The 25,420-nt window shown below is 34.0% G+C and overlaps 1 protein-coding gene across 1 annotated transcript in view; it reads right to left on the bottom strand.

Annotated features, from left to right (window-relative positions):
- Nucleotides 1-25,420, bottom strand: part of GALK2 (galactokinase 2) — a 155,260-nt gene that overhangs the window by 82,722 nt on the left and 47,118 nt on the right. The window contains exons 4-5 of the mRNA XM_051980609.1: nt 8,784-8,874; nt 4,261-4,407 (exon numbers count right to left, since the gene is read on the bottom strand). Of these exons, the coding sequence (XP_051836569.1) occupies nt 4,261-4,407; nt 8,784-8,874 (238 nt within the window). The remainder of the gene's footprint in view (nt 1-4,260; nt 4,408-8,783; nt 8,875-25,420) is intronic.

The following is a 25,420-nucleotide window of genomic DNA, read 5'->3' as shown; positions in this document are numbered from 1 at the left end:
TCTGCAACCTCAATATCACCACCTACATGTATTGTGGATGCCATGGGGAGACATGGACAAAAGTAGTACAAAATGTTTAGACATAGACTAGGATATGCATTATTAAACATTAAGGAAATACTCAAAATACTCCCAGACACATGGGAGTATTTAGGACAGTGGATTATTGGAATACTTATACTACCTAATCTCACAGGATCATTGTAAGGAACATACTCTGTAAACTATAAAGCCCTATCTCAATTCAAATTATTGTTATCAATACTCACCATTCTTGTTTGCTAAATAAAATATGAATGTCTCTCTTATATACTGTAATTCCTTATGGCCAGGGATTAAGTATAATATGTCCTCTTCTCAGTCCCCAGAGCCCTATGAGCATACTTGTGAAGAAACCACTAAAGAACTTCAGACTAAAGACTCCTTAAGCTCCCAATTGGTCATTTCTTTTTTTCTTTTTTTAAATTATATTTTATTCAATTAGAATTCATTAGAAGAAATTTGCTTTCATGCCTTCACACTGCTCCTCCCTCTTTCTCCCTTTTAAGAACAAAAGAAAAACAAAACTTCTGTTATAAACATGTATAACCTAACAAAATAAGTTTCCTCATTGATCATGTCCAAAAAACATATATATCTCATTCTCTACTCTAATGGGTAGCATGTTCCATCATTAGTCCTCTGGAATCTTGGTTGGTCATTATAATGATCTTTTCAGTTATTTGTCTTAACCATATTATTGTTATTATACAAATCATTCTCTTGGTTTTGATCAATTCATACAAATATTCGCAGGTTTCTCTGAAATCTTCATGTCATCATTTCTTAACAGTACAACAATTTTTCTGGCAAACTTTCTTGTCACCTCAAAGAGAGTAATAAATGTTTCTGTTCATCAGAGTGTGTTTTGCTTAAGACTAAGGATATCTTAATCTCTCCTCCCTCTAATTTTCCCTTCTCTCCTTTCCCCTTGTATTACCCTTTCAAATGTATTTCTGTACCCAGTTCTGTATGAGTGTTCGGTGTCAGCTGCTACCTCCATTCCCTCCCTACTTCTTTGCACACCTAGATTATATGAAAGAGAATACTCCCTAACCTTCTCCTGCTAAGGTATACCTCTTTTCTTTCCATTCCATTGACCTCTTGAGATCAAAACACAGAAGAACCACTTCCAGGTTTATTTAAGTAGACTCCTTCTACGACCTCTGACAATGATGATGACAGGATTCAGAGGACACCAATGAATCATCTTTCCACATTTGAATGCAAGCATTTTATCCTTGTTTAGTCCCTTATTCACATGTGTTTAATTTTTTATGTTTCTCAACTCCCATGTGTGAAATTCAAATTTTCTACACCACTCTGGTCCTTTCATCAAGAATGCTTAGCAGTCCTCTACTCAATTAAAGTTTCCTTTTTTTTTTTTTTTTTTTTTTTTTGATGTAGCTTTATATTCAATTCTTCTAAGTTATTCTTGGCTATACCAACCTACATTCTTTGCCCAAGCTCTCAGTCCCCTTATAGTGATGACCACTAAATTATGTGTGTTCCAGACTGTGGCTCCCCAGTACTTGAACTATTTCTTTTTGGCTCCTAAAGGTATTTTTTCTTTGAAACAGAAGCTCTGAATTTTGGTTGGATTTATGATACTCCTGAGAGTTTTCACTATGGCTCTCTTTGGGTGACTGGTGATTTTCTTATTTCAACTTTGCCCTTTGGTTTTAAGAGATCTGAGTAGTTTTAAAATTTCTTAAAATATGGTATCTAGGTTATATTATTTTTAAATCACAGTATTTCAAGTCTAATAATTATTTTCCTCTGTTTTCCAAGTCAGTTGTTTTTGCTGTGAGAGATCTTACATTTTATTCAATTTATTTCTGTCTTTTGATTTTGATCTAATATTTCTTATGGTCTCATAATAAATCTGGTTCATTTCTTTTTGATCAATTCTAATTTTCAGGGAGTTTGTTGCTTGGACAAAGTTTTGTACCTCTTGTGCCAAACTGCTGATTCTCTTTTCAATTCTTTCTAATTTTTTCCTCAAAAGTTCTCATTTCATTTACAAAAACATTTTAACTCTTCCTTCATATCTCCCAGGAATCCCACTTGAATCTGTGCCCAAACTATGTTTTCTCTGAATGCTTGTTTATGGATATTTTAGAGTCATTCTCTGCTTCTAGATTCATCGTAAGCATTCTTGTCACACCATAATAGTTCTTTATGGTGGGATTCTTCCTTTGTTTACACATTCATTCCTCCTGCCTACTTCCTGACTTAAAACAATGTGAGAGCTAGGTCCTGCAGCACTTTTCTAACTTATGCCTGATCAGGAATTATATGACAAGATTCCAATTCAATAAGATTTGAGTTTGAGAAGAAGCCAAGACATAATCTAGGTCAACCTCCTAACTCATAATATATGTAATTCTCTTGACAATATATGTCAGATGACATAAACAATTTCAATGACATCAAACTTTTTATCCCAAGGGGCAACCCATTGGACTCTAGAGGATTTTGTTTAAAAAAAAAAAAAATTTCTTTCTTATATTGAGTCAAACCCTGTTTTGATATTTCACACTGACCCTACTTTTGTCCTCTAGCATAACACTTCAAAAATTACAAAATATTTCATATATTTTATTTCCTTTGATCTTCACAATACCCCTGTGAGGTCAGGTTATTATTATTCCCATTTTACATGATGAGGAAACTGAGACTGTGAAAACTAAACGATTTATCCAGTATCAAGCAACTCTTAAGTACATAAGGCAGAATGTGAACTCCTAGTTTTCTAACTCCAAGTGCTGCACTGTATCCACATGCCACCTAGTTACCCAATTGGTATAAATCTAATTACTCTTCCATATCAGAGATTTTCAAATATTTTAAGTTAGCAATCATATCTCTTCTAAATATCTTCAAGTTAAAAATATTCTGTCCCATCCACCTTTAAGCCCAATTACTACCCATTCTGTACCCCCTCTTCTGGACAGGTTCCATTTTGCTCTTTTTAGATATAATATCCAGAACTAAGCATAGTATACAAGTACTCTAATGCGCCCCACAGAATCACATGTGCAGTACAGAAATACAAAAATCTTTAGACATGATAAGCAGGCAACTGATAAAAAGGAATTAGTTCAATCCATTATAAGCCAGGTTTACCTTCACAAGATCAAAGAATCCATTACTTCTTCCTGATTAAATATCCCTGTTATCAATGGTCCTCAAAAGGACCTAATTGAAGATTATTTACTGGAATGAATAATCAGACTAAAAAGCAGGACCTAAGGAATAAAACATTTTTCATATGCAGTGCCTCCCCCTCTCCTTGTTATTCTTCCCACCATGATAAAAAAAAAGGGGGGGGGAGAGGGATGGGTGAGGAGGGAAGCAATTCTTCCACCTCAATCCCAAAACCTGCTGGTTCCTGAGGCAGTCTGATCTGATCCAGCTAGACTAACGGATGTCGGCTGGACATAGGAAGCCTGGGTCATACATACTTTCTTCTCAGGTGACCAACACTCTCCTCCCAGGTCTGAGCTGATGCAGGTGTGTGCTTCCAAATGATGTGCACCTGGCTCCTGGCATCCACAGCAGGCAAAAAATCTCTCCAGTAAAGTTTTATTTGAACCAGAGCCCCAAAGCATTAATTAAAATGGAGCACACCTGCTCTGCACTGTAAAACCGGAGATTTATGTGAAGTAGTAAAATGGACCTATTCTTGGATTTATATATTCTTTAAATAAGCATTTCCTCTTTGTAATGCAATATTAAGAGGAAAAAAGTTTATTACATTGACTAACCTGCTAACATAAACATACACACTGTTCAGTCCTCTTTCTGTTTGGTCTTCACCTTCCTTAAACACTGCTCAATCAAGTGTTTAATTTAAGGTTATGAGTGAAACTAAACAGACACTATTATGAGGCCTGAAATTTCTTGCTCCAAATTTAACTTGTTAATGAGGTGATAGGAAGGACTGCCAAAGCAGGCAGCCCTCCGCTGACTCCGAGAGCACCTTGAAGACACTTCATCCCAGACAGGCTGCTCCTCTAGTGGCAGTGGAGGGAGCCAGGAAGATAACAGCTACCTTAGGACGGGTTTACAGGAAACAGAACCTGGTGCAAGCAAAAGGCCAATCATCACTTCTCAGTCAAAGCAGGACACTCTGGCCCGGGACTCAAATGTAAATGGTTTTTAAACAAAGAGGCACAAAGGAAACTTGAGAGAAAGAGTTGTTTCTTAAGAAATTACCTTGGAGAGACTCAGTTTGTTAGCTCTCAGTGTCACAAGCCCAGCACAACAAACCAGGGCACTGGAACTGGAAAGGCCAGAACTTGGGGGGATGATTCCATCCAACAGGCAATTCATTCCAATAGGATTCTTGAGGTTGAAATGTTCCTAATAATAGGAGGATAATAAAAAATGAAATCCAAGGAGGCCCAGGAAACACGGTTTTAATAAGGAAATTTCTGTATTATTTAGAAACACTGCTTCTGATCAGAGATGACCCATGACATGATTGTTATAGTTCTTTGTTCTTAATATATTCAGGGTCAGATTACCTTTCACTTTACTACGGTGAATTATACAGTGAATAAAAAAAGACCAATGGTTTAAAAAGTTGGGGGAGTTTGTTTTTCTTTTTTATAGTATCACAGATTCTCAGAATTAGATAGTCCAACTCTTATCTGAACAGGAATCTTCTCTACAACCTCTAACATTCTATCCCTATCCCACACCCCCACTCCCAACAAGTAACCAACCAACCTCTGCTTTAAACCTCTAGTAATATAGCACAATGGAGAGTCTTGACTTAAGGCCAGAAAGAATTGGATTCAAATATCATATCCAGCATTTATTAGTGTTGTGAACATGAGTAAGTCATAGAATCTGATCTCTGGGCTTGTTTCTTCACTCATAAAATGGAGATTATAATGCTTTTCTACCTGTCTCAGAGGACATTATACAACTTAAACACAATCATATATAATTGCCATGCTTATGTCAAGAGTCGGTGTACACAATTGGATAAAAACAAGGATTTTCAATGAGGTTCATGAAATGGTTAAAAAATTTTATTTCAAAATAATCTGTTTCTTTTTTGATCACATGCATTTTATTTTATGCATTTAAAAACATTTTTTCTGAGAAGAGGCTCACAGGCCCACATTCCTTCACCAAGATGACAACCTTCACAAAAAAGGTTAAGAATCCCTGGTTTAGGAATTTTTTCATTCTATTGAGCTGAAATCTACTTTTCTAAAATTTCTTCATATTGGTCTTAGTTCTGTCCTTTGTGACTAAGCACAATTCATGGTAGCTCTTCAAATCTCCAATTCCTCCCCCCAATTCCAAATACCTATCAACCAATCTAAAATGATATGGGAAATCCTTAATGAATCTATTTACCTCAGGTGCTGAGACAAAAAGTAATGCAAATGAAAAGGATTAGTTCTCTTCCATATTAAACCATTTATTACCCAGAAAGTTACCCAGAATACAAACTTGTATTCCTAGAGATCCTACTATCAGAAGTTCCTCTTTAGAAAAGAGTTCCAAAAATCATTAGTGCTATTTGACAAATAGAGAAATCAAAGCATCAAACTAGGAACACACTGCAAGTAAACAACTCAGGCCTACGTCTATGATTCCTCATCAAGAACTTTCCTTCTCTAGTTAGAACCCTGGGCTAGCATTCTGTGACTGTAATTTATTCATATGAAGAAATGCAGATTTTTTTACTGGCATTTTAAAGATATATATGGTAGCTTTCTGTGGATCCCTAGCTGGGCAACAATCACAAATGAAAAAGCAAATTCTAAATTATGAAGGAAATACATAAGACAGAAAAACCTGAAGGAAGAAAATATTCTTGGCTTCTATGGACTAGCATATAAAGAATCATATAATTTCAAATCTGGGAAGGCCCTCATTGGGTTCTACCTGCTCTTTTTATACATGGGGTAATTGAGGCCCAAGACAATGAACTGATTTACTTAAGATCCTATAAACAATTAATGATAGATCTAGAACTAATACCTTAATCTCACTGATTCCCACTTGAGTTTACACTCTGCCATGTTACCTGGGCATGAGAAGTTCTAATTTGGTTAGAACTATAGTCTAGAAAGCTAGGGCTATGGGGACTGAAAGCTAGCTTTACATCTGGCTTAATGAGGAAGATCAAGGAAACTCTTTATCCTCTCTGTGACTGAGAATAAATAATAATAATAACAATAAGGTCACCTATTCTTCAGAAATAACAATATAATACTATATGCAGAAAACAAAATATCATGCAAGTGGGAAATCCCACTGCATGACATATTGTCACATGCAACATGCTAGGGAGAGGTTTTGTAAACAAGCTATAATAACAACCAGAGAAATGCCTTATTCTCTGCAAAGGACAGATTCTAAAAGTTTTCCCTAAAATTAGTGGGCACAACTCACGTGGTCTATAAGTAAAAAGACTCAGTTACTCAGTTGGCTAGGTTTCTTTCTTCTCTTCAAATCATTTAAAAATTTCCTTTCCAGAAATACAAACAAATTATAAACTGAAACACTGCTGCTGCCAATACCCTTTTCATGCAGAACATCAGACAGCTTGTTAAAAAAAAAAGGGGGGGGGGGAGAAAGAAAGAAAAAAACAACCCTTAGAGATTTAACCAGAAACCAATCCACAGGGTGTCTTAAACGTGAATCAGGCTTACAAACTTATCACGCAATGTTTAAATAAAAATGTACTGTGCTTTCAGAGATGAAATAAGTTTTGCCAAATTCTGTAACAGTTCTATCCCAGAAGGATAACATGTTCAATTTAATATAAACAGATTATCCTGTGGACCCTCCTAGCACTTGAATTTGAATGTTTCCTAACAGCCTCACATTGAGGCAGATTTTCTGCCAGGAGTTCAGTCTACAAACCTGCTTTGCACATGAGCCATCAAATGAGAGATTTTCTGTAAGACTTAAACTCAGAAACAGATTCTCTGACACTGCCCCCCCCCTTCCCAATCCCCACAATTTCCACCCCCAAATAGCCTGCTTCATTTAAGGTGCTTTATCCAAATGCATAGAATAGCCTGTAGCTCTTGCCAGGCAAATACATTCCAAATACTGAAGTTTCCATTAATATCTAGATTGCTTAAAATGAGCAATGTAAAGATTTCATGCTGGCAAGAAAGTCTTCACATGAGAGATTTTTTTGGACCTGAGAAATAAAAAAATGAAAAGAAGAAAGCTACCTCAATTGAGCATGGAATAATGCAATTGAGATGGATCTGATGCATTTCTGTAATGGCTAAAACTTCAGTCTGGATCTCTTGGAATGATAGTACAGTGTTCTATTGAATGATAATAGCACAGTCATCATGCTCTCAAAAACAATTAACAGACTCACAAGGACAACATCTATTGCTTACAACTCTCCTTTCAAATCTTCAGATTTGAAACAATTATTGAAACACAAACTATTGCTCAGCTGGGAAATTGCCTGTCTACTTCCTACCATTTGAATGCCTTTAAGGGTCACCCAAGAAAACCAATTTTCTCTTCATTTTCTTGTTCTCAAAACAAAAATCCAATGATATTCAACCTAGTTCTGTAACATATCTAGGAGAATATTTAGTATAACATAACTTCATTACTTCTTTAAAAACTCTGTTGTATATATAAATATGTATACATATGTTGTATTTAATATATACTTTAACATATTTAACATGTATAGGACTACTTGCCATCCAGAGGAGGGTTGGAGGGAAGGAGGGGAAAAGATGGGACAGAAGTTTTTGCAAGGATCAATGTTGAAAAATTATCCATGCATATGTTTTGTTAATAAGAAGCTATAATTTAAAAAACCCTCTGTTTTATTATACAATGCTCAATTGAGATAGTTTTGTTCTTTCATGTGAAGAGTTCTTTGCCAGAATGAAAATCAACCTATATGATCAGAAGTGCTTCTATTAAATATATATATATATATATATATATATATATATATATATAGACATTACAATAGAGTATAAATGCAAGAATCTGCACATATCTTTTCAAATGAAAACATTAACAAAATGAAAGCCAGAAACAGGTATGGCTTGCCAGTTCATCATGCCTCATAAATATGTGGACTATTTAACAATGATATATAATCCAAGCAGTATGACAACACAGGGAAAGAGTCAGAGAGACTCGAGTTCAATTCAAGTCCCATATTTGACTCATAATAGTGAATGATCATGGGAACTGCAAATGGGATCATTTAACTGCTCAATTCCTCAAGGAACTTTTTAAGATTCTAAGTTACCAGAGGTAGTCCATCCATTTATGAGCGCTCCCTTCTCCAATGAAATCATAGGTCTGGACCTATAAATATATTAACTACTGAGTGATATATATGTCCCCTAAACTGAGGAAACTCCTTATTTACAAATAACCCCTCTCTAAAAGAAGGCCACTGCTACCCTCAATGTCCACCAAACTAGATGCTGGAGGTTTCCTTCCCCCAACCACACTTTCCAAAAAAGTCCAGTAGAAGTTAAAATTACTCACACCTCTGCCCTTTTCTATCAAAGCTGGAGTTCTTGTCCCCAGCCCCTCCATTACTGAAGCCAGAGGCCTCAATTAAGATCTTTTCATTAGGAAAAGGCAGAAAATTAGCCCAATGAAAGCTAAAATCACCCTATATGACCAAAAGTATGAGAAATAGTATTAAACATAAGACACAATTTCTTATCTTTTTAATTGATAGAAGATTATTTAACATCATTCACCTGGATTCCTTTAAATCCACAAAGGAAATAGTTGTGCCACTGGGGGTTGGTCTTATCAATGTGAATATCATTAACACTGGTACTGAAATCCCTGTAGAAAACAGAAGATACATCAGTTTATTTTTTTAAGTCATAGTTCAGTCCTTTGAAAAACAAATGGCTTACTGCTGCCACCTTCTGACAATACAATAACATTTTTATCTCCTTTATACATTTTCACATTCTACAGATTACACAGGAGTATCCCAACATCCCAAGCTATTTATCATTAAGATAGCAGAGAATCATTTGAACTACTTCCCACTGACGTCATTATTTATTTCTTAACACGCTGTAAAAAGCCAATACATTCTATCAGCCTTCTGCTATTTCTTTCTGCAGAAGCTGGACCACACAATGATGATGGGAAGATGGAGTTGCTAGGTTTTACACAACCTGTTCATTCACTCCTGACTGAGAAGTAGTCTGTCCCAAAATTGCCTTCACATACTCTGAATTAATTCACACATTTGATTTACTATATATCCTGTTTAGAAAAAGACTATCCCAAAAGACAAGAATGATAGTAATGTTAGTAGATAAGGAAACTGAGACCCCCAGGGAGGATAAATAACTTTCCCGGGGTCACACAGATAAATAAGCAAAAGAGGCTTGAACTCATATCATCCAGATTCCAAGGTCATATCTTTCATAACATAGATTTATTGTATCAAAATACACGGACATACTTGGAAGAAACCTCTATGTGTTTTTAATAATAATCAAAAGAAACCCCCCAAATAGTAAAATTTTAAATGGCAAAGGAATGTGGGAAATTGAGCTTGAAAGTATTTTTTAAAATTTTCAAATTCCAAACTTACAAAGTTATATTAAAACACAGAATATTGACTTCACATAAAAAATTCAAAACTTCAGCAATTCTATCACTTAGCATCATATATTATATAGTAACTATCAGCTTCCTTTTCCATTATTTGATAGACTCTAAGCTCTTCTTAATGGCAGGGATTGTTTTAATTTTGTCTTTGTATCCCCAGAGTCATATAGTAGGCATTTAATATGTATCTGCTGATTGATTTATCATTTTAGACCTTTAAGTCTTGACAATGTCTGGGTTTGACAAACTCTATCACCTTGTACTATATTTGATCCAAATTGTAAGCACATGTGCATGTAATATACAGCCAATACTCAGTAGGAAAACCAAAAAAAGTGCAGAAAAAAGCTAATAAAGTATGTCCATGAAAATAGAGAATTGCCTCAAGTCCCATGGTTTTTGAAAGCTCTCAAAATCTGATTTGATTTCATAATTGTACAAGTTAAGATACTGTCATTCATTACACGTGATGTTGAGCTCATCCATCCCCTGAAGCCATGATCCCATAAAATTCATATCTATATACAAACTTTTGTTTCTTTAACAGCTAGGGAATACATTGTAGGAAAGAAATGTCTTGTGAGTTATCTCCTCTCCAAATGATCTTCTGTGTAAAAGAGATGATATTTTCCCAACTTTCATTCATCCTTTCCATGCCATCCTCAGGTGAACCACCACATGCCTCTCCAGATACTTCATCACTAAGGGAAAATGTCCCTCCTTGACACCGAGCTTAGGCCAAGATCTAAGTTCAACCTGAAAGTACAGACTTTTTCTACCATTCAGACTAAGTACAACTTTCAGTTCACAGACATCTTACAGAACTTCAAGAGTTTTCCTTCTATATACACATGAAGAAGCTAAAAGACACACACATATAAACAGCATTTCCTACATCCCTCTCATTTCATTCTTAAGATAGCTTCATTCAGTTGAACAATTTGGAAATCTTATTACTCACCCCTATTTCCTCCCCATACTACTCTTCTGTGACACTGAGCTCCACAAAGGCATATCTATAACTCAAATAGTAAACCTAGGGCACCTGACATCCACAGCCCTAAGGATAAAGGAGAAATTCCCAGGAGTTGGAAAATGTGGTCGCTTCCCCTTACCAAGTTGTCCCCTGCAGCCACAAGGATTCAGAAAAGGAAAGGACAGTTAATGAATGGGTTTGGTGCTGAGATTCCTATTTACCTAAGGGACTCAGGATAGAGACTGAGTAGATTTGGAAAAGGCCATGCAAATAAGATCTGCTCCTGCTAGCATTTGCCATAGCTATAGCACTTATGAACATAAGTAAAGGCACTGTTCATACTGAGGACCAATTCCATCATGTCTAAGAGCATGGTCATTTTTCTTAGGCCAGCTGTCTATGTAACCCTGGACAAGCATTTAATCTCCCTGGTCAAATCACAACCTCCCTAGGCTTCCATTTCCAAAATATAAAAGTAGATCAGACGATCTTCCTTTGCGCTTTCTTTTGTGATCCTATGATAAGAAGTCACACACAGATCTCTTAATAACCCAATTTAAGGAAAAGGAGAGGTTCTTTTTTTAAAAAATGAATTTATTGTGAACTTAATCATCAAGAAACATTTTACTATACAAAATACTAAATTATACAAATACTATACAAAAATGAACAAGAACTGAGAGATTCTGTTGAAGGGTTTTTAAATGGATCCATCTATGTAGTCCCTGTCCCAAGCCACCGGGCATGGGGCTTTCTGCTCAATGGGGATGAATGCCCTGGCCAATGTGAATGCAGAGCTTCAGTTTTCTTCAGTTCTTTTCAGGATTCTTTAAATAGAGGATAACTTTGGTTGCTTCTGGCTTCCAGATAGAAGATGGAAGAAGTCAACCCCACTTCAGTTTATAGAAGGAAAATACCTGGAAGACATGAGAAGAACTGGCGGTCTCCATCATTTCCCTATTTCCAGCTTCATACCCAAGCGACTTTGGGGAGTTTCCTCTTGGATGAGTTGTAGGTGTCTTTGTCTCTGTCTTTGTCACTGTCTCTCTCTCTCTCTCTCTCTCTCTCTCTCTCTCTCTCTCTCTCTCTCTATGTCTCTGTTTCTCTGTGTCTCAGTTTCTCTCTGTGTCTGTCTCTCTTTCTTAGAGTTATCTCAGTCCCAAAGGGAGAGCTCCTTTACTCTGCACTGTCTGACTGTCTGGTATACATTCTCCTGTGTATACCTTTTCTACTTTCAATATTGCTATGATTTGTCTAAATGGGTTTCTTTGCTATTTGACTATGTCTTTCCATTGGTATGAAAGTAGTAAAACCTTTATTTAATGCTTGGGATCTTGCTTCTGCCCCCAGTTATGACCCAGAGATCAGAAGTTAGTTTAAAACCTGATTATATCCTACAGACTAACAATATTTAATGGAGCTGACAGATGTAATTCGAGCCACTCATTTTTCCAAGGTGGGCAGAGTGACCTTCAGCCCCAACTTCCTATTTCACCTTCAGGTAGGAATTAAAAGATCCTTTGGAGAAGAGTGAAGGAAAAAAGATTAGACAATTCTATTCTGCCTCCCAATGAAACACACAACTACCCCATCATGTTACTGGAAGGGTCTTTGCCACCTGTGGGATCTCCTTATATTTACATACATACATGCATAACTGTACATATATAGTTTAACATGGTAGTAATAAAATAGCTCAATATCCTCCAGGCCTATTTTCTTCCATCCATTTAAAAATATGTTCTATTGATGCGTTTTTGCCTCAAGTTTATCATTAATCTACTTGCTGCCCCCCTCAAAGTAGAAACTTTCTCTTGTAATAAATAAGTATAGTCAAACAAAATAAATCGACACAATAGCCATACCTGAAGAAGCTTACATAATTATGTACCTCAGGTCCATCACCTCCCTGCTAAGAAGTGGGAAATATAGTTCTTCAACAATCTACTAAAATAATGATTGGTCACTATGCTAGTCAATTGTTATGAAGTCTTTCCATGTTGTGTCCCCTCACATTATTATTGTAGGCATTACAGATTGTTCTGGTTCTGCTCACTTTCTTTTTCATCAGTTTATATTAATGCTTCAATAATTCTCTGAATCTATGATAGTCATCATTTCTTCTGGCACAATAATATCCCAATGCATTCATTATATTATAATTTGTTCAACTATACTAGTTGACCAGCACCTATTTTGTTTCTAGTCCTTTGCTACAACAACAAAAAACAGCTTCTTTAAATATTCAGTATGTGAAGGTATTTTTCTCTGTCCTTGACCTCTTTGAGATATTTGCCTAAGAGGAATATCTCTGGGTCAAAAGGTATATCAATTTAGTGACTTTTTGAGTACAAAACCAAATTTTCAGGAGGCTGAATCACTTCACAGCTCTATCAAGATTGTATGGGTCTTTCCTCCCAAGAATTCCTATGTTTCTTTCTTCTTTGCCAATATTTATGTGAGATGGAACCGCATAGTTCTTTATTTGCATTTCTATTATGAGTAATTTAGAAGACTTTTTTACATGATTGCTGTATTTCTTCATTTAAGAAAAAGTCAGTCATCTTTTAACCAATTCTATATTGGGAATGGTTCGTATTCATATAGATTTATGTCAATTCTTTATAATATCTTGGATATTAGATCTTTATCAAAATTGTTCAAGAAGGTTTTTTCTCAATTGTTTGTCCCTCATTTTAATTACATTTATTTTGTTTATCCAAAAGCTTCTCCCAATAGGCGGATACTATAGAAAGAAGTTAATAATCATGAACATCTTGTATATTGTGCTATTTTAATAGTTATTGATCAGTTCAATTAAGCTTTTTTAAATCTCTAAATCTCTAATCTCTAAACCACATCATCTGCAAATAATAAAATTTTTGCTTCTTGTCTGTGATTTATTCCCTCAATTTCTTTTCTTGCTTTCTTACTGCAGCTCTTAGAGTACAACATAGTGGTGAATGAAATCCTAGCTTAAGAACTTGGAAAACCTGAGTTTGACACTATCCTCTGACATATACTAACTTTCTGCCCCTAAGCAAGTCACTTAATCATCTTGAAAAATTCCCTTTTTTGAAAAAAAAAGGAGGTCCCACCTCTTTCTTCCTACTTTGGAAAGCTTTTATAGAACCATATTAAACAAAAATGGTGATGATAGAAAATCCTATTTTACTTATTTTATTGGAAAGGCCATTACTGCTTGTAGACCATGTATAATGTGAATTGTGTAATTTCAGCTGCCAACATATGGTATTTACAATACTAAGGAAAAGTACATTTATTCCTATGTTTTCTAGTTTGTTTTTTTTTAACACAAATTGATTTTATATTTTATAAGAAAAAATTCTCTGAATCTGATAATTATAATTGCATTACTTTTAATATTTTTATGTAATTAAAATAGACTCTTCTTCAACCACTTAGTGTTTTGGGACCTATAACTTCAACCACAATCCTAGAATCAGGAAGGGAAAAAGTTGGAGAGCAAAGCCCAGAAGTGTGAGACATGTTACAAAATTAACTCAGTGTAGGAGTAAATACTACTATTTACAGGAAGAGTCCAGTTAAAAGTGAAGAACAAGAGAAGCTGCAAGGGCTTCTTGTACTTTGCCTGGGGCACTGTCCCAGCAAGTCACTAATCTTACCCAACCTCAATGGTCTCAGGAAGTAAATAGCAGGGGGTGGGGAAGAGGTATACAAGGTAGGGCCTCTTTTGCCAAAGGGAAGGGATTGTCAGTAAGAAAGGAGTCTGATTATAGTAAGGGTACCCTAGAAAAACTTACAGTGAAACGAAGAAGTACTGATAAATAAGAAAAATAAGCAAATATAGATAATAGGACAGTACAAAGAATAAGTACTTTGCAATAAATAAAACCTAGTCAAGAACCTCTACCAAAGTGAAATATATAACTCCATGAACTTTCAGTAAGGTTCCAATCATTTTAAAAGATAAATAAATTTAAAAGTTAAAAAGAACAGACATTATATTCCTCATGAAAAAAAATTTAAGCTAGTGGAGAGAGGCAGAGCCAAGATGGTAGAGTAGTAAGAAACAATACAATGAGTGCCCTCAGTAAAATAACTCTGAAAGAATTAGACCTCTGCTCAGTGTTAACACATGCTACCCAACTATTGACAGAAAGATCAAGGACGCAAAGTATAGAATGAGATATTTTTATTGAATATAGTCAATGTGGAAATGTGTATGGATTGACTATTTGTATTGGGTTTTGTTTTTCTGGTATTTTTAATTAGTGAGGAAGAAGGTGCAAGGGGAGTGTGAAAAGCCAGATTTGAGCTGATTAAAACAAATAGAATATTTGTAAATAAAAAAAATTAGATATATCAATTGTATAAACAACCTATCATGACAGAGAAACGATTCAAAATAATGGACTTGCTGAAAAAGAGAATGACAGAATTGAAATGAAGAAAATGCAGGGGAGAAAATAAAAGTTAATCAAATGAACTAAAACAAGAAATTTGTAAGAATCAGAAGAAAAAAATAATTAAATGAAATAAACCAAAACGTTCCTAAGAATACATAAGAACTCTACAAATAATGATAATACACTATAGTAATTCTCAACTTTGAAACTAGTATACAAAGAGGATTTGACTATAAGGATTACAGATCTCTCCCTGCAAAAACTGAAAAAATAAATTCCTGAATATTACACTACAAGAAATTGAGTAGAAAAGTTATTCAAAAGTAATGTAAATAGACAAAATAGAGCTTGAAAGAATCCAAAGATCTTTGACTTAGCCATACTACTACTAAGGTCCCAGAGTGACCAAATAAAAAGGAAAAAAACCCAAAAGTATAAAAATATTTAAAGCCACTTATTTTAAGATGGCAAACAACTGGAAACTGAGGGTATGCCCATTAATTGAGAAATGGTTGAACAGGTTATGATATATATAGACGACGGAATGCTATTATGCTATAAGGAATGATGAAGAGAATGATTTCAAAAAACTTAGGAAGGCCTATATGAAAGGATACAAAATAAAGTAAGCAGATGGTAGAGTGATAAGAAATAATGCAGTAAGGAAAATATCAGGAATATATTGTAAAGATAATCAACTTCAAAAGATTTAGTATCTGATCAATGCAATGTGCTAATTGCAAAGGCCTTGGGATGAAACATGTCTCCACCTCCAAATAGAAAGCTGATAAACTTAGAGTAAAAAAGGAAGCATATTTTCTTCTATTTCTTTCTTCTTTTTCCTTTCTCTTTCTTTTCTTTTTTTTTGGCGGGGAGAGGGTAATCAATGGCGATGCAGAAATTTGTTTCATACTGTTATTCCACAGTTCTCTTTTATTGTCCTGACTCAGTCTCCCTAATTATTCCGACCCAGTCCTGACTCAGTTCTCTGCTTCAGTTTATAAAAATCAACTCAAAGCTCAGTTCTGCAAAACCTCCCCTCCCTCTTTATCAGAATATTTGATAAGGATAAAAGATCTTATGTCTTAGAATATCAGAATGCCTCTCCCCATCCCAAGCTATCAGAATGTCAGATACTGTCTTATCAAGATGCCTCTCCCCATCTCTGGGGGTTCTTCCCCCACATCTCCGGAGGCTTACCCCATCCTATCAGAACCGAGTATCAGAGTCCTGTTCCAGCTCTCAGCACCCTGACTCCACCCCTGCCTCAGTCTATCCTCTGAGTCTAAACTCACATTGTTTGCTGTATTCTTGAAAATGATAGTCTCATTCAGCCCTGGGACTAAACCATGGATCCATTTGTTCCCAGTAAATCTCTCCCATTTAATAAATTATTAAATACTCTCTGATCTCTATCTTGCCTCAGTTTCTCCAGCATTACAATAAGATTATAAGGAAGGAAGAAAGAAAGAAAGATTATTTGGGGACTAGCTTGTATTTATGAGAAATCAAAAAAAAAATTGAATATGTTATTTTTAAGACAGAGCAAAATAACATTCTACAAAGCTGAGCTTTATTATCAAAATTTTTAAAGTCTGACTTTCAACAAATGAAAAGCAAAAAAAATCAGTTCAAGTACAGCAATCATTGATCCATTAAAAGAAAATGGGTCATATGAATGAGTACATGGAAGAAGTATATATTAAATGCCTACTTTATGTCAGTCATTGTATAAGGTTGAAGGAAGATATAAGCAAAGAATTGAGTGTTTGTGTATCTAGGGCTATGGTTGTCTTTTAAAAAATTTCCTCTTTTTAAAAATGTTCACATTATCAAGGGACACTGAAAAAAACAAAGATTGCACTCATGGGCAAAAAAAATAAGAGGATAAAAAAATCAGAAGAAGCAAATTAATATTTCAAGAATAAAACAAAAGAATCACATTGACTCATTGGTAAATAAATATATTTAGTTATGAGATAGTACAGAGGAAAACATTCTCCAGTAAAAGAAAAAAAGGTGAATGGGCCAGTGGGCCAGAGGAAAAATGGAAAATCATTACCACTTGGAAAGGGCTCAAAAGCAGATGTAAATTTAAAATTTCACAATTTCTCACCCCACCTTGAGAAAACTGGGAGAACAAAAAAAAAAAAAAAATGAGGGGGTATGGAGCATATAGGTAGTAGGCTTCAGAAGTATATTTAAACCAGCTCCTCTGACTGGAAAATCAATTCCCTTTTCTCTACAGTTTATACTTTTGAGCTAGATAGGTGTATAGATATCATCCAATCCAACCAAGAAGGAAATAATAAGCATTCTCTCAGTCACAATCATTCTATTAGGAAATTTTTCTTAACTATTTTTGGGAATATCTTTGTGGGAGGTTTATTTGGTTTATTTTGTCAAAACAAAAAAAAAAAAATATCATTGTCAACAACAACAACAACAACAAAAATAACTACATTGGAATTAGTGATGTCCAAACTTTAAAAAATGTAAAGTATATGTCTCTCTAATGCCTATTAGGAAATGGCCAATTAGGAAGGCCAAATGGCCTTCAAATAAGAGATACTGCCAAGAAGTGAGAAAGAAAAAAGATCTATAGTATTAAATAAAGATAAAATACCCTCTAGTAAAACTTTGAAGAGAGGTTTTCTTATTTGTTTGTTTTCTTTTCTTGTTTAAAGCTAACTGGAGCAGAAAATGAAGGGGAAGACAGGATGTCAGAAAGTAGAAAAGATTGTTTTATTCTGCACATGTAAGCAGCTACAGAGAGTCTGGCCAAATGTATACCAACAATCGCTCCTTTTCAAGAAGAAATTGGCATACATATTGCCCAAACAGTTCCTGCAGTAGGAGGCAAGACAAAAGAAGGGAACCTCTCCTCAAGGTTATGTTTGTTTTTCAAAGAGCACATGATTAGTACAGAAATAACAGTCTCTCTAGGCACAACTAGCAAGATCTCACTCACTCACTCAATGCTACTAGCCTGTCTCCAAGGATGGAGAATCAGTAATTCAACTGAGTAAAGGGGTAAGTGGAGTCCACAGTTGAAAGCTAGGACTCTGACATGCAGAGAAGTATCAAGTTCAGGGTATAAGGCAGGACAAAACGCAAAATCGGCAGCCCAATATACAAAGTCAGCCTTTTCAGTCTTTTTTCACATTTATTCCCTTTATACATTCATATTTTCTCTCTCTCTCTCTCTTTCTCTCTCTCTCTCAGGCAATGGGGGTTAAGTGACTTGCCCAGGGTTACAGCCAGGAAGAGTTAACTGTCTGAGGTCAAATTTGAACTCAGCTCCTCCTGACTTCAGGGCTGGTGCTCCATTTACTGCATCATCTACCTGCCCCCCTCTTTTTTTGCTGCCTTTATACATTCTCTATTCCAATCACATCTGACTGTTAGCTGTAACCTAGCATAAAATGTATACCATTCCATCTCCTCTCCTATGCCTCTGTACAAGTGTTTTCTCATATTTGGAACACATTCACTTCTTACCTCACCCTTCTTTATAGGATTCCTAATTTCCTGCAAAGCCAATTACTACTTCCTAACAAAAATAATAAACATATCCTTAATAATGCAATAAAATTAGTAATCAACAAAGGAAATATGAGCAGTAAAAGATGCTCATAAAGGGAATATCAACATGTCAAAATGCCAGGACTACAGAGTTAAAGTTGAGGCTTTTAAAATTAATTTAATCCAACCCTACCATTTATAAAATGCAGAAAATGAGGCCCAGAGAAGTTAAATAATTCACTGAAGGATCACACAAGTTGTAAGCTGGGACTGAACTCAGGTTTTATGATTTAAGATTAAGTGTTATTTTCACTGTAATGTGCTACTTTTCTTACAGAATTATAACATTTTGAATAATAAATGGGTTAAAGAATTGGGCAAGAGAATGTTAACATTGAGACAATATGCTCAAACATAGGATGCAGCTAAAGTAATGTGCAAAGGAAAATGTGCTAACACATAAACAAAATAGAAAAAGAGGCTCAATGAACTAAAATTACAAGTTAAAAACTAAATAAACCAAACATAAAACAAAAAAAAAAAAAAGATACAAAATAACAAGTAGTAAAATTGGATAAGAAATAATAAGAATTGAAAAATACTAAAAAAAATTATAAACAAAAGATCTATGTGGTTTTTTAAAGTCGAACAATGTTGATAAATCTCTAGGTAATCTGATTTTTAAAAAACTGAGCAGAAAATAAGGAGCAATTTTCTTAATGGATAAGCTAAATTTACAATGAATTTAGAAGAAATATTAGATACTATAGAAATATTAGATACTATAGAAATTAGATAATTTTAGAAAAACCCAAACTGAGAATTCTTTTTTTTAATTATTCAAACTAAGAATTCAAAGTTGATTAATTCAAAATTATGAAATATCCAAGGTAACAAACAAAAAATATGCATTTCAAATAACCCCATCTCTAAAAAGGAAATCAAGAAACTCTTAAATGAATCACCCTCCACAATAAAAAAAAAAAAAAAAACTTGTGCTTCAAATATTCTTACAAGTGAATACTATCAAACATTAAAACAGAAATTTACTGCTATAAAATCATTTGTGAAAAAAATAAAAAAGGTAAAGAAGATAGTCTACTGTAGAGGGCCAAATTCTGGAGAAGTATACTTGAAACAAGGATACTTACAAGTTGTTGACTCAGTGGAATTGATGAGATAATGTTTCTCTAGTTCACATATATACTTACTACTTAGCATAGTGATGTAATGGTTCTCTGATTCACACATACATAGTGTGCTATAATGATGTAATCATACCAAGGTATTTAAGGGCTGAGAAAGACTGGAAATGAGACATTCCATCTTTGACCATCCTCCTGGTGGCTCTCCTGCCTCCTGCCCTCCTCCACAAAGATCAAGACTGGGCCAGACTGTGACAGACACAGACTGTGAAGGAAACAGACTGTGAAAGAGACAATAAAGATCCGAAACTCTATTCCTGTCCATACTCGTGGTGACTATCCTGCTGAGACCAAGGCCCGTCCAAAGGACCTCCAGAAAGCTAGCCCGAACATTACAGTCTACCAAACATTTTATAAGACCAGTGATCTTGGTATCCAGATTAGGAAGGAAAAAAGCAAAGAAAAGTTAAGTATGCAATTTTCTCTTGATATTTTTAATATATCTTTACAATTCTGCATATATTATATTATCCAAGTGAATAAAAACTTCTTGACAACAAGGATTGTTTCATTTTTGGCTTTGCATTCCCACTATTGACTTCTTGCACAGAAAAATAGTGTTAGGGATTAATCCTATGATTTCACTGGTATAGGAATACCCCTCTATCCCTATATAACTCTACAGCACAGACTAGTAACTATCTGCAATTAATAATCCTAGTTTCCCAGAGCACTAAGTGATTTGCTGAAAATCACAAAAAATCAAAAGCCAGTATATGTCAAAGGCAGGACTATTTAGTAAGCGCATAATGTTTTTTAACTTAGCTAAAATAGAATTGAGGGGCAGCTCGATGGCATAGTGGGTAGAGCACTGGCCCTGGAGTCAGGAGAAATGTGAGTTCAAATTCAGCCCCAGACATTTAACACTTATTAGTTATGTGACCCTGAGCAAATCACTTAACCCAATTGCCTCACCAAAAAAAAGTTTTGAATTGAATTGTATAAAGAAATTCTACAGCAATTATAGTAGTAAAATACTAAATCTATAAATTAATTTAGGTAGTTGTCATTATTTTTATTATAATGGCATTGCTTAAATACAGTACAAACAATTCATATCTCTACCATTGTCTTTTACTTCCATAAAAAAAGAGTTTTGTAGTTGTCTCAATCCCCATTTATGTAAGTTCTCAGTGTGACTTATTTGGTTAAATCCCAGATAAATAATTATTCTGAATGGAATTTTCAAAACTATTGTTTTCTCTTGGATTTTGTTAAGATTATAAAGAAATGTTGATTTCTGTGGATTTGTTTTTTATCCTAATACTTTACTGGAGCTACTAATCATCTCAATTGGTTTCTCCACTGATTCTCTGGGGTCTTTTAAGTAAATCATGTCATCTACAAATAGGAATAATTTTGACTCTGTTTTTAATTTCTGCCTTTAGTTTTTATTACTACAATGTAACTTACATTTTAAAAATATTATTTTACATTTGTAAATATACTCACATATCTAAATATTACTATAATATAGCTTACATTTCCAAAATGCTTTACTTTTCAGTTGTACATAAGAAAAGCTCCCAAAATTTCTTTTGGTTTTAGATACACATGTTCTTGATCATGTTAAATAAGAATTCTTCTATGCCTTCACATTTGACAGTTTTATAATAACTGAATAGAAAAAGTGAACCACAATTACCCCCCTCAGATAAACCCTAGAGAATGACAACCTAGAATAACGAATAATGATCTTCTAAAGTCCCCCCAAAATCCCACTAAAACTGAATGCTGTATTTTGTTGGATAGAGTTGTTTTTCTAGATCCACTGGTATAGTAATTTGGTTTCAAGGTCTTTTTGCTGTTTATGTGATTAATTATGCTAATTGTTTTCCTGATATTGAATCACACTCATATGCGTGATATAAATCCAACCTGATAATGTACACTTTAAAAAACATTACTATGAGTTTTTTCAGGATTTTATTTTAAATTCTATTTTTATAGATGTTATCATACCAGATTTCCATAATTTTTAAATTGCATGGAAAAAAACTTTCAAAATATAGAGATGTGACATAAGAAATCAAAATACTCAGGAAAAGGGATAGAAACAGAATGAGATATATATCACTCCCATAATCCTGTCTGCTACTAAAGCAAAATGCTTTCAGTGAGTCCACAAAAGATAAATTTATACCCCAATACTGTCATTCAGCTACAAAAGCTATTATTTTATATTTATTCATTATTCTACAGAATATCAAATATAAAGGAATAACAAGATATCAATTTGAACCATTTCCATGTGTCCTCCACCAAACAAGGTGAGAAGAAAGCTTTTCCTATTAACAACAATAATAATAATTGATGAGACTTAAAAGCCATTAAGTGACTATACTTTATACAAAATATTCACAATTTGGAGCATACACACACAAAAATCTATAAACATATAAGCAAATATATTATTTGAGGAACAACAACAACAAAAAGATGTGCCAAAAAAAATTAGGAATATCTAGAAAGAGCAACTAATGATCAGTTTGATGATTATTGAACAAATCACCTAAAGGCTCAATAACATTTATTCTATCTTTAGTATCACAAAGGCTTTGACACATTTTGGAACTCATGACTTAGTAGTGGGCTGCAAATATATAAAACAGATCCAAACATAGTAAGACCATTTTAAGCATTTGATATCCAAAGGAAAAGCTGTTCTTTATTTAACACATACTAACAATATGAAAATTTCAAGAACAATTTATAAAAAAAAACATGGTATCTGCCAAAGAAACATATTTAGTCCACTCTGATACTGCTCCTCATTAAATCCACTATAATAACTGATGGATTTGAAATGTGCAAGGCTTTCAATTCAAGTTTTGATTCTAAATCCAGGGACCTTACCCACTGTATCACTTAGTTTCCCATATTACTATTAAATGCTATGTTATAACTAACAAATAATAAATACAATGGGAACTTATGATCCCCCCAACATCTTTCAGCTAATTGTGAGGTAGTAAAGATGTGGTATATTATTTAATATTGCCTGTAAAAGATAACAACCTCCTACTAATATCTTCATTGAGGATGCTTTCAATTTATTTATAAATATTACTCATAAAGTTTATATAGATGCTCAGCTAGATAGTACAGTAAATAAAGCACTGGTCCTGGAGTCAGGAGAACCTGAGTTCAGTTCTTAAACATTCAACTCTTACTGGTATGATCCTGGGCAAGTCACTCAACTCCCATTACCTCATCCCCCCAAAAATTATGCGAAAGTAACAGAAGAGACATATAGGTGACTAGTTATTGATTTTCTCTTGGTTATTTTTTTTTTAATTTTAAAAAGGTCTATGGGTTTTTTTCTCCATGATTTTGTTATCTTCTACTTTAATTTATACTTCAGGCTCTCGATAACTTCATACTTCTATCACTTCCAGGACAGATCTCCATGAGATAGATACATACATATATACATACATACATACATACATACATATACATATACACACATGCATATATAAATATGTATACACACATATACACACTTAGTACAATCTAACTGTTCTTGCCTTCTTTGTTCTCTGTAATACAAAACTATTAACAACCAAATAAAAGATTGCTCCAAACCATGAGAATAAGAAAAAAAAAATCAAAACAATTCTGACATTTTACTCAACTAACTGGCAAAGGTGAGAAATGATTAAAATACTCATTGCTGATGATGGTGAATGTTCTGCTGGTGAAACTATAATTTTTCAACCATTCTGGAAAATAATTTAGAATTACATAAAGCCAAGAGGCTAGAATGTTAATACACTTTATAAGCAGAGATCCCACTGATGTACCCTAAAGAAATTATTGACAAAAAAGAAAGATTCCACATATGTAACTCAAGTCAGTATTTTACATGAGAATCTCCTAAATGATGAAGAGAATATTGAGTGACACTATGAGAGAGACAGAGAGAGACAGACTCAGAGAGACAGAGATAGAGACAAAGAGAAGAGACAGAGAGACACAGAGAGAAATTTCTGATTAAGGGATGAGAAGATGAGCAAGAAAAGGGGGAAAAGCAACAGAGAGATTCTAGAAGCTACAAATATATATAGGGGATAAGCATTCTTTCACAAGCAATATTAAACAATGTATCACATCTTTACTATCTCATAGCATATATTTAATTTCCAGTTAAAAGTCTAATAAGAGTTTGAAAAATTTCCCCTGGGGTAAAATCAGGGCCCTGTCCTAGTTGAGCTATTATCTCATATCACTCCTATTTAAAGAGATCATTCTCTCTTTTGTATTTTCTAGTGTATACTAATGCATATATCTTCAGTTGTTCCTTTTTGCTTAGATAAAAGAGTTTACTATTTATTCAGTATGTGTGATAGTTTTTATCTAAAAACTTACTTAGCAGGAAAGATCCAGATTAAGCCAGTAGGTATAAATTTGGAGCAAATCTCCCCTCTTTAAAGCATAGAAGTAAGAAAAACAGCTTTGTTTGCAATATTTAAGGAAGAAAGATAAAATTACAGCTCAGTAGCTGGAGGAAAGAATACCCAGGCTATCAGTCCTATAAGAGCATGCTCAATTCTTCCTTCTCCATTATGTCAGCTATTGTATTGTTTTTCCATAGAAGAAGTCCAGACCTCAAATAATAACTATCAACTATTATTTTCTTTCATCTTCATAACAAGATTGTAAAGTAGGTACTAGTGGTATTCCCATTTTATAAATGAGAAAAATGAAAAACAGAGGTCAAGTCAAACACACAAATCTAGCACAGGGTTACACAGTGCACATTTTTCTGAGGCCAAATTGGAATTCAGATCTTCCAGATTATTAAGTTGAAAATTCTGCTCACTGGGGCACTTGGCTGCTTCTTTTCTGTTAATAAATGTAACAGACTATTACTATGCAATAAGAAAGAATGACTATAATGAATACCTAATATTTAAATGAATAGATATGAAGCAAACAGAACCAGGAAAACAATATTCTCAAACACTTTAGCAATGTAAATGGTGAAAAGAAAAACAACAGCAAAATAAATGAAAATAAATTATAATTCATTAATTACATTACAAAATTAATGAATTATAATTGTGATTCCCAGGTTTGGCACTAAAAAAGAAATATGAGAAGGCTACCTCCTCCCCCTTCTTGGCAAAGATGGAACACTACAAATATATAACACTAAATATTGTGGCCAACTTCTTTTTATGTTAGCTCATTTTACTGAATTGTTTTTCTTCATTTCTATTTTTTGTTGAGAGAAATGGAAGTGAAATACTGTCAGAAGTTAGATTAGCAATTCATCTATCACTGATGAATATGACACTATCATGTGGAAAGTGCTACAAAGTAATTAACTAGTAATTAACATAGAGTATAATACTTAATTTTATTTTTTATATAATTCAGAATTTCAAATTCTGAAAAACTAAAAAAATATTAACACAATTAAAAGAAAAAAAATCCCACTAAGTTAACAAATGCATATACTATATTTTTTAGAAGGGAAAACAACAAAACAAGCAGGTTTGATTTTTTAAAGGGAAGAAAACTAAACTTTATCAAAAGTTGAAACAAATTCACAAATAAGAATAAAGGAAACTTTTTCCCAATTATATTGGGCAAACCAATAACTGAGATGAAATGAATGATTACAAAAACATGAAAATACTCAGATTAACAGGAGA

The sequence above is a fragment of the Antechinus flavipes genome, chromosome 2, assembly GCF_016432865.1.
Source record: "Antechinus flavipes isolate AdamAnt ecotype Samford, QLD, Australia chromosome 2, AdamAnt_v2, whole genome shotgun sequence".
Lineage (NCBI taxonomy): Eukaryota > Metazoa > Chordata > Mammalia > Dasyuromorphia > Dasyuridae > Antechinus > Antechinus flavipes.
Note: the sequence above shows the minus strand (reverse complement) of the source record. Positions and strands in the feature narration are given on the sequence as shown.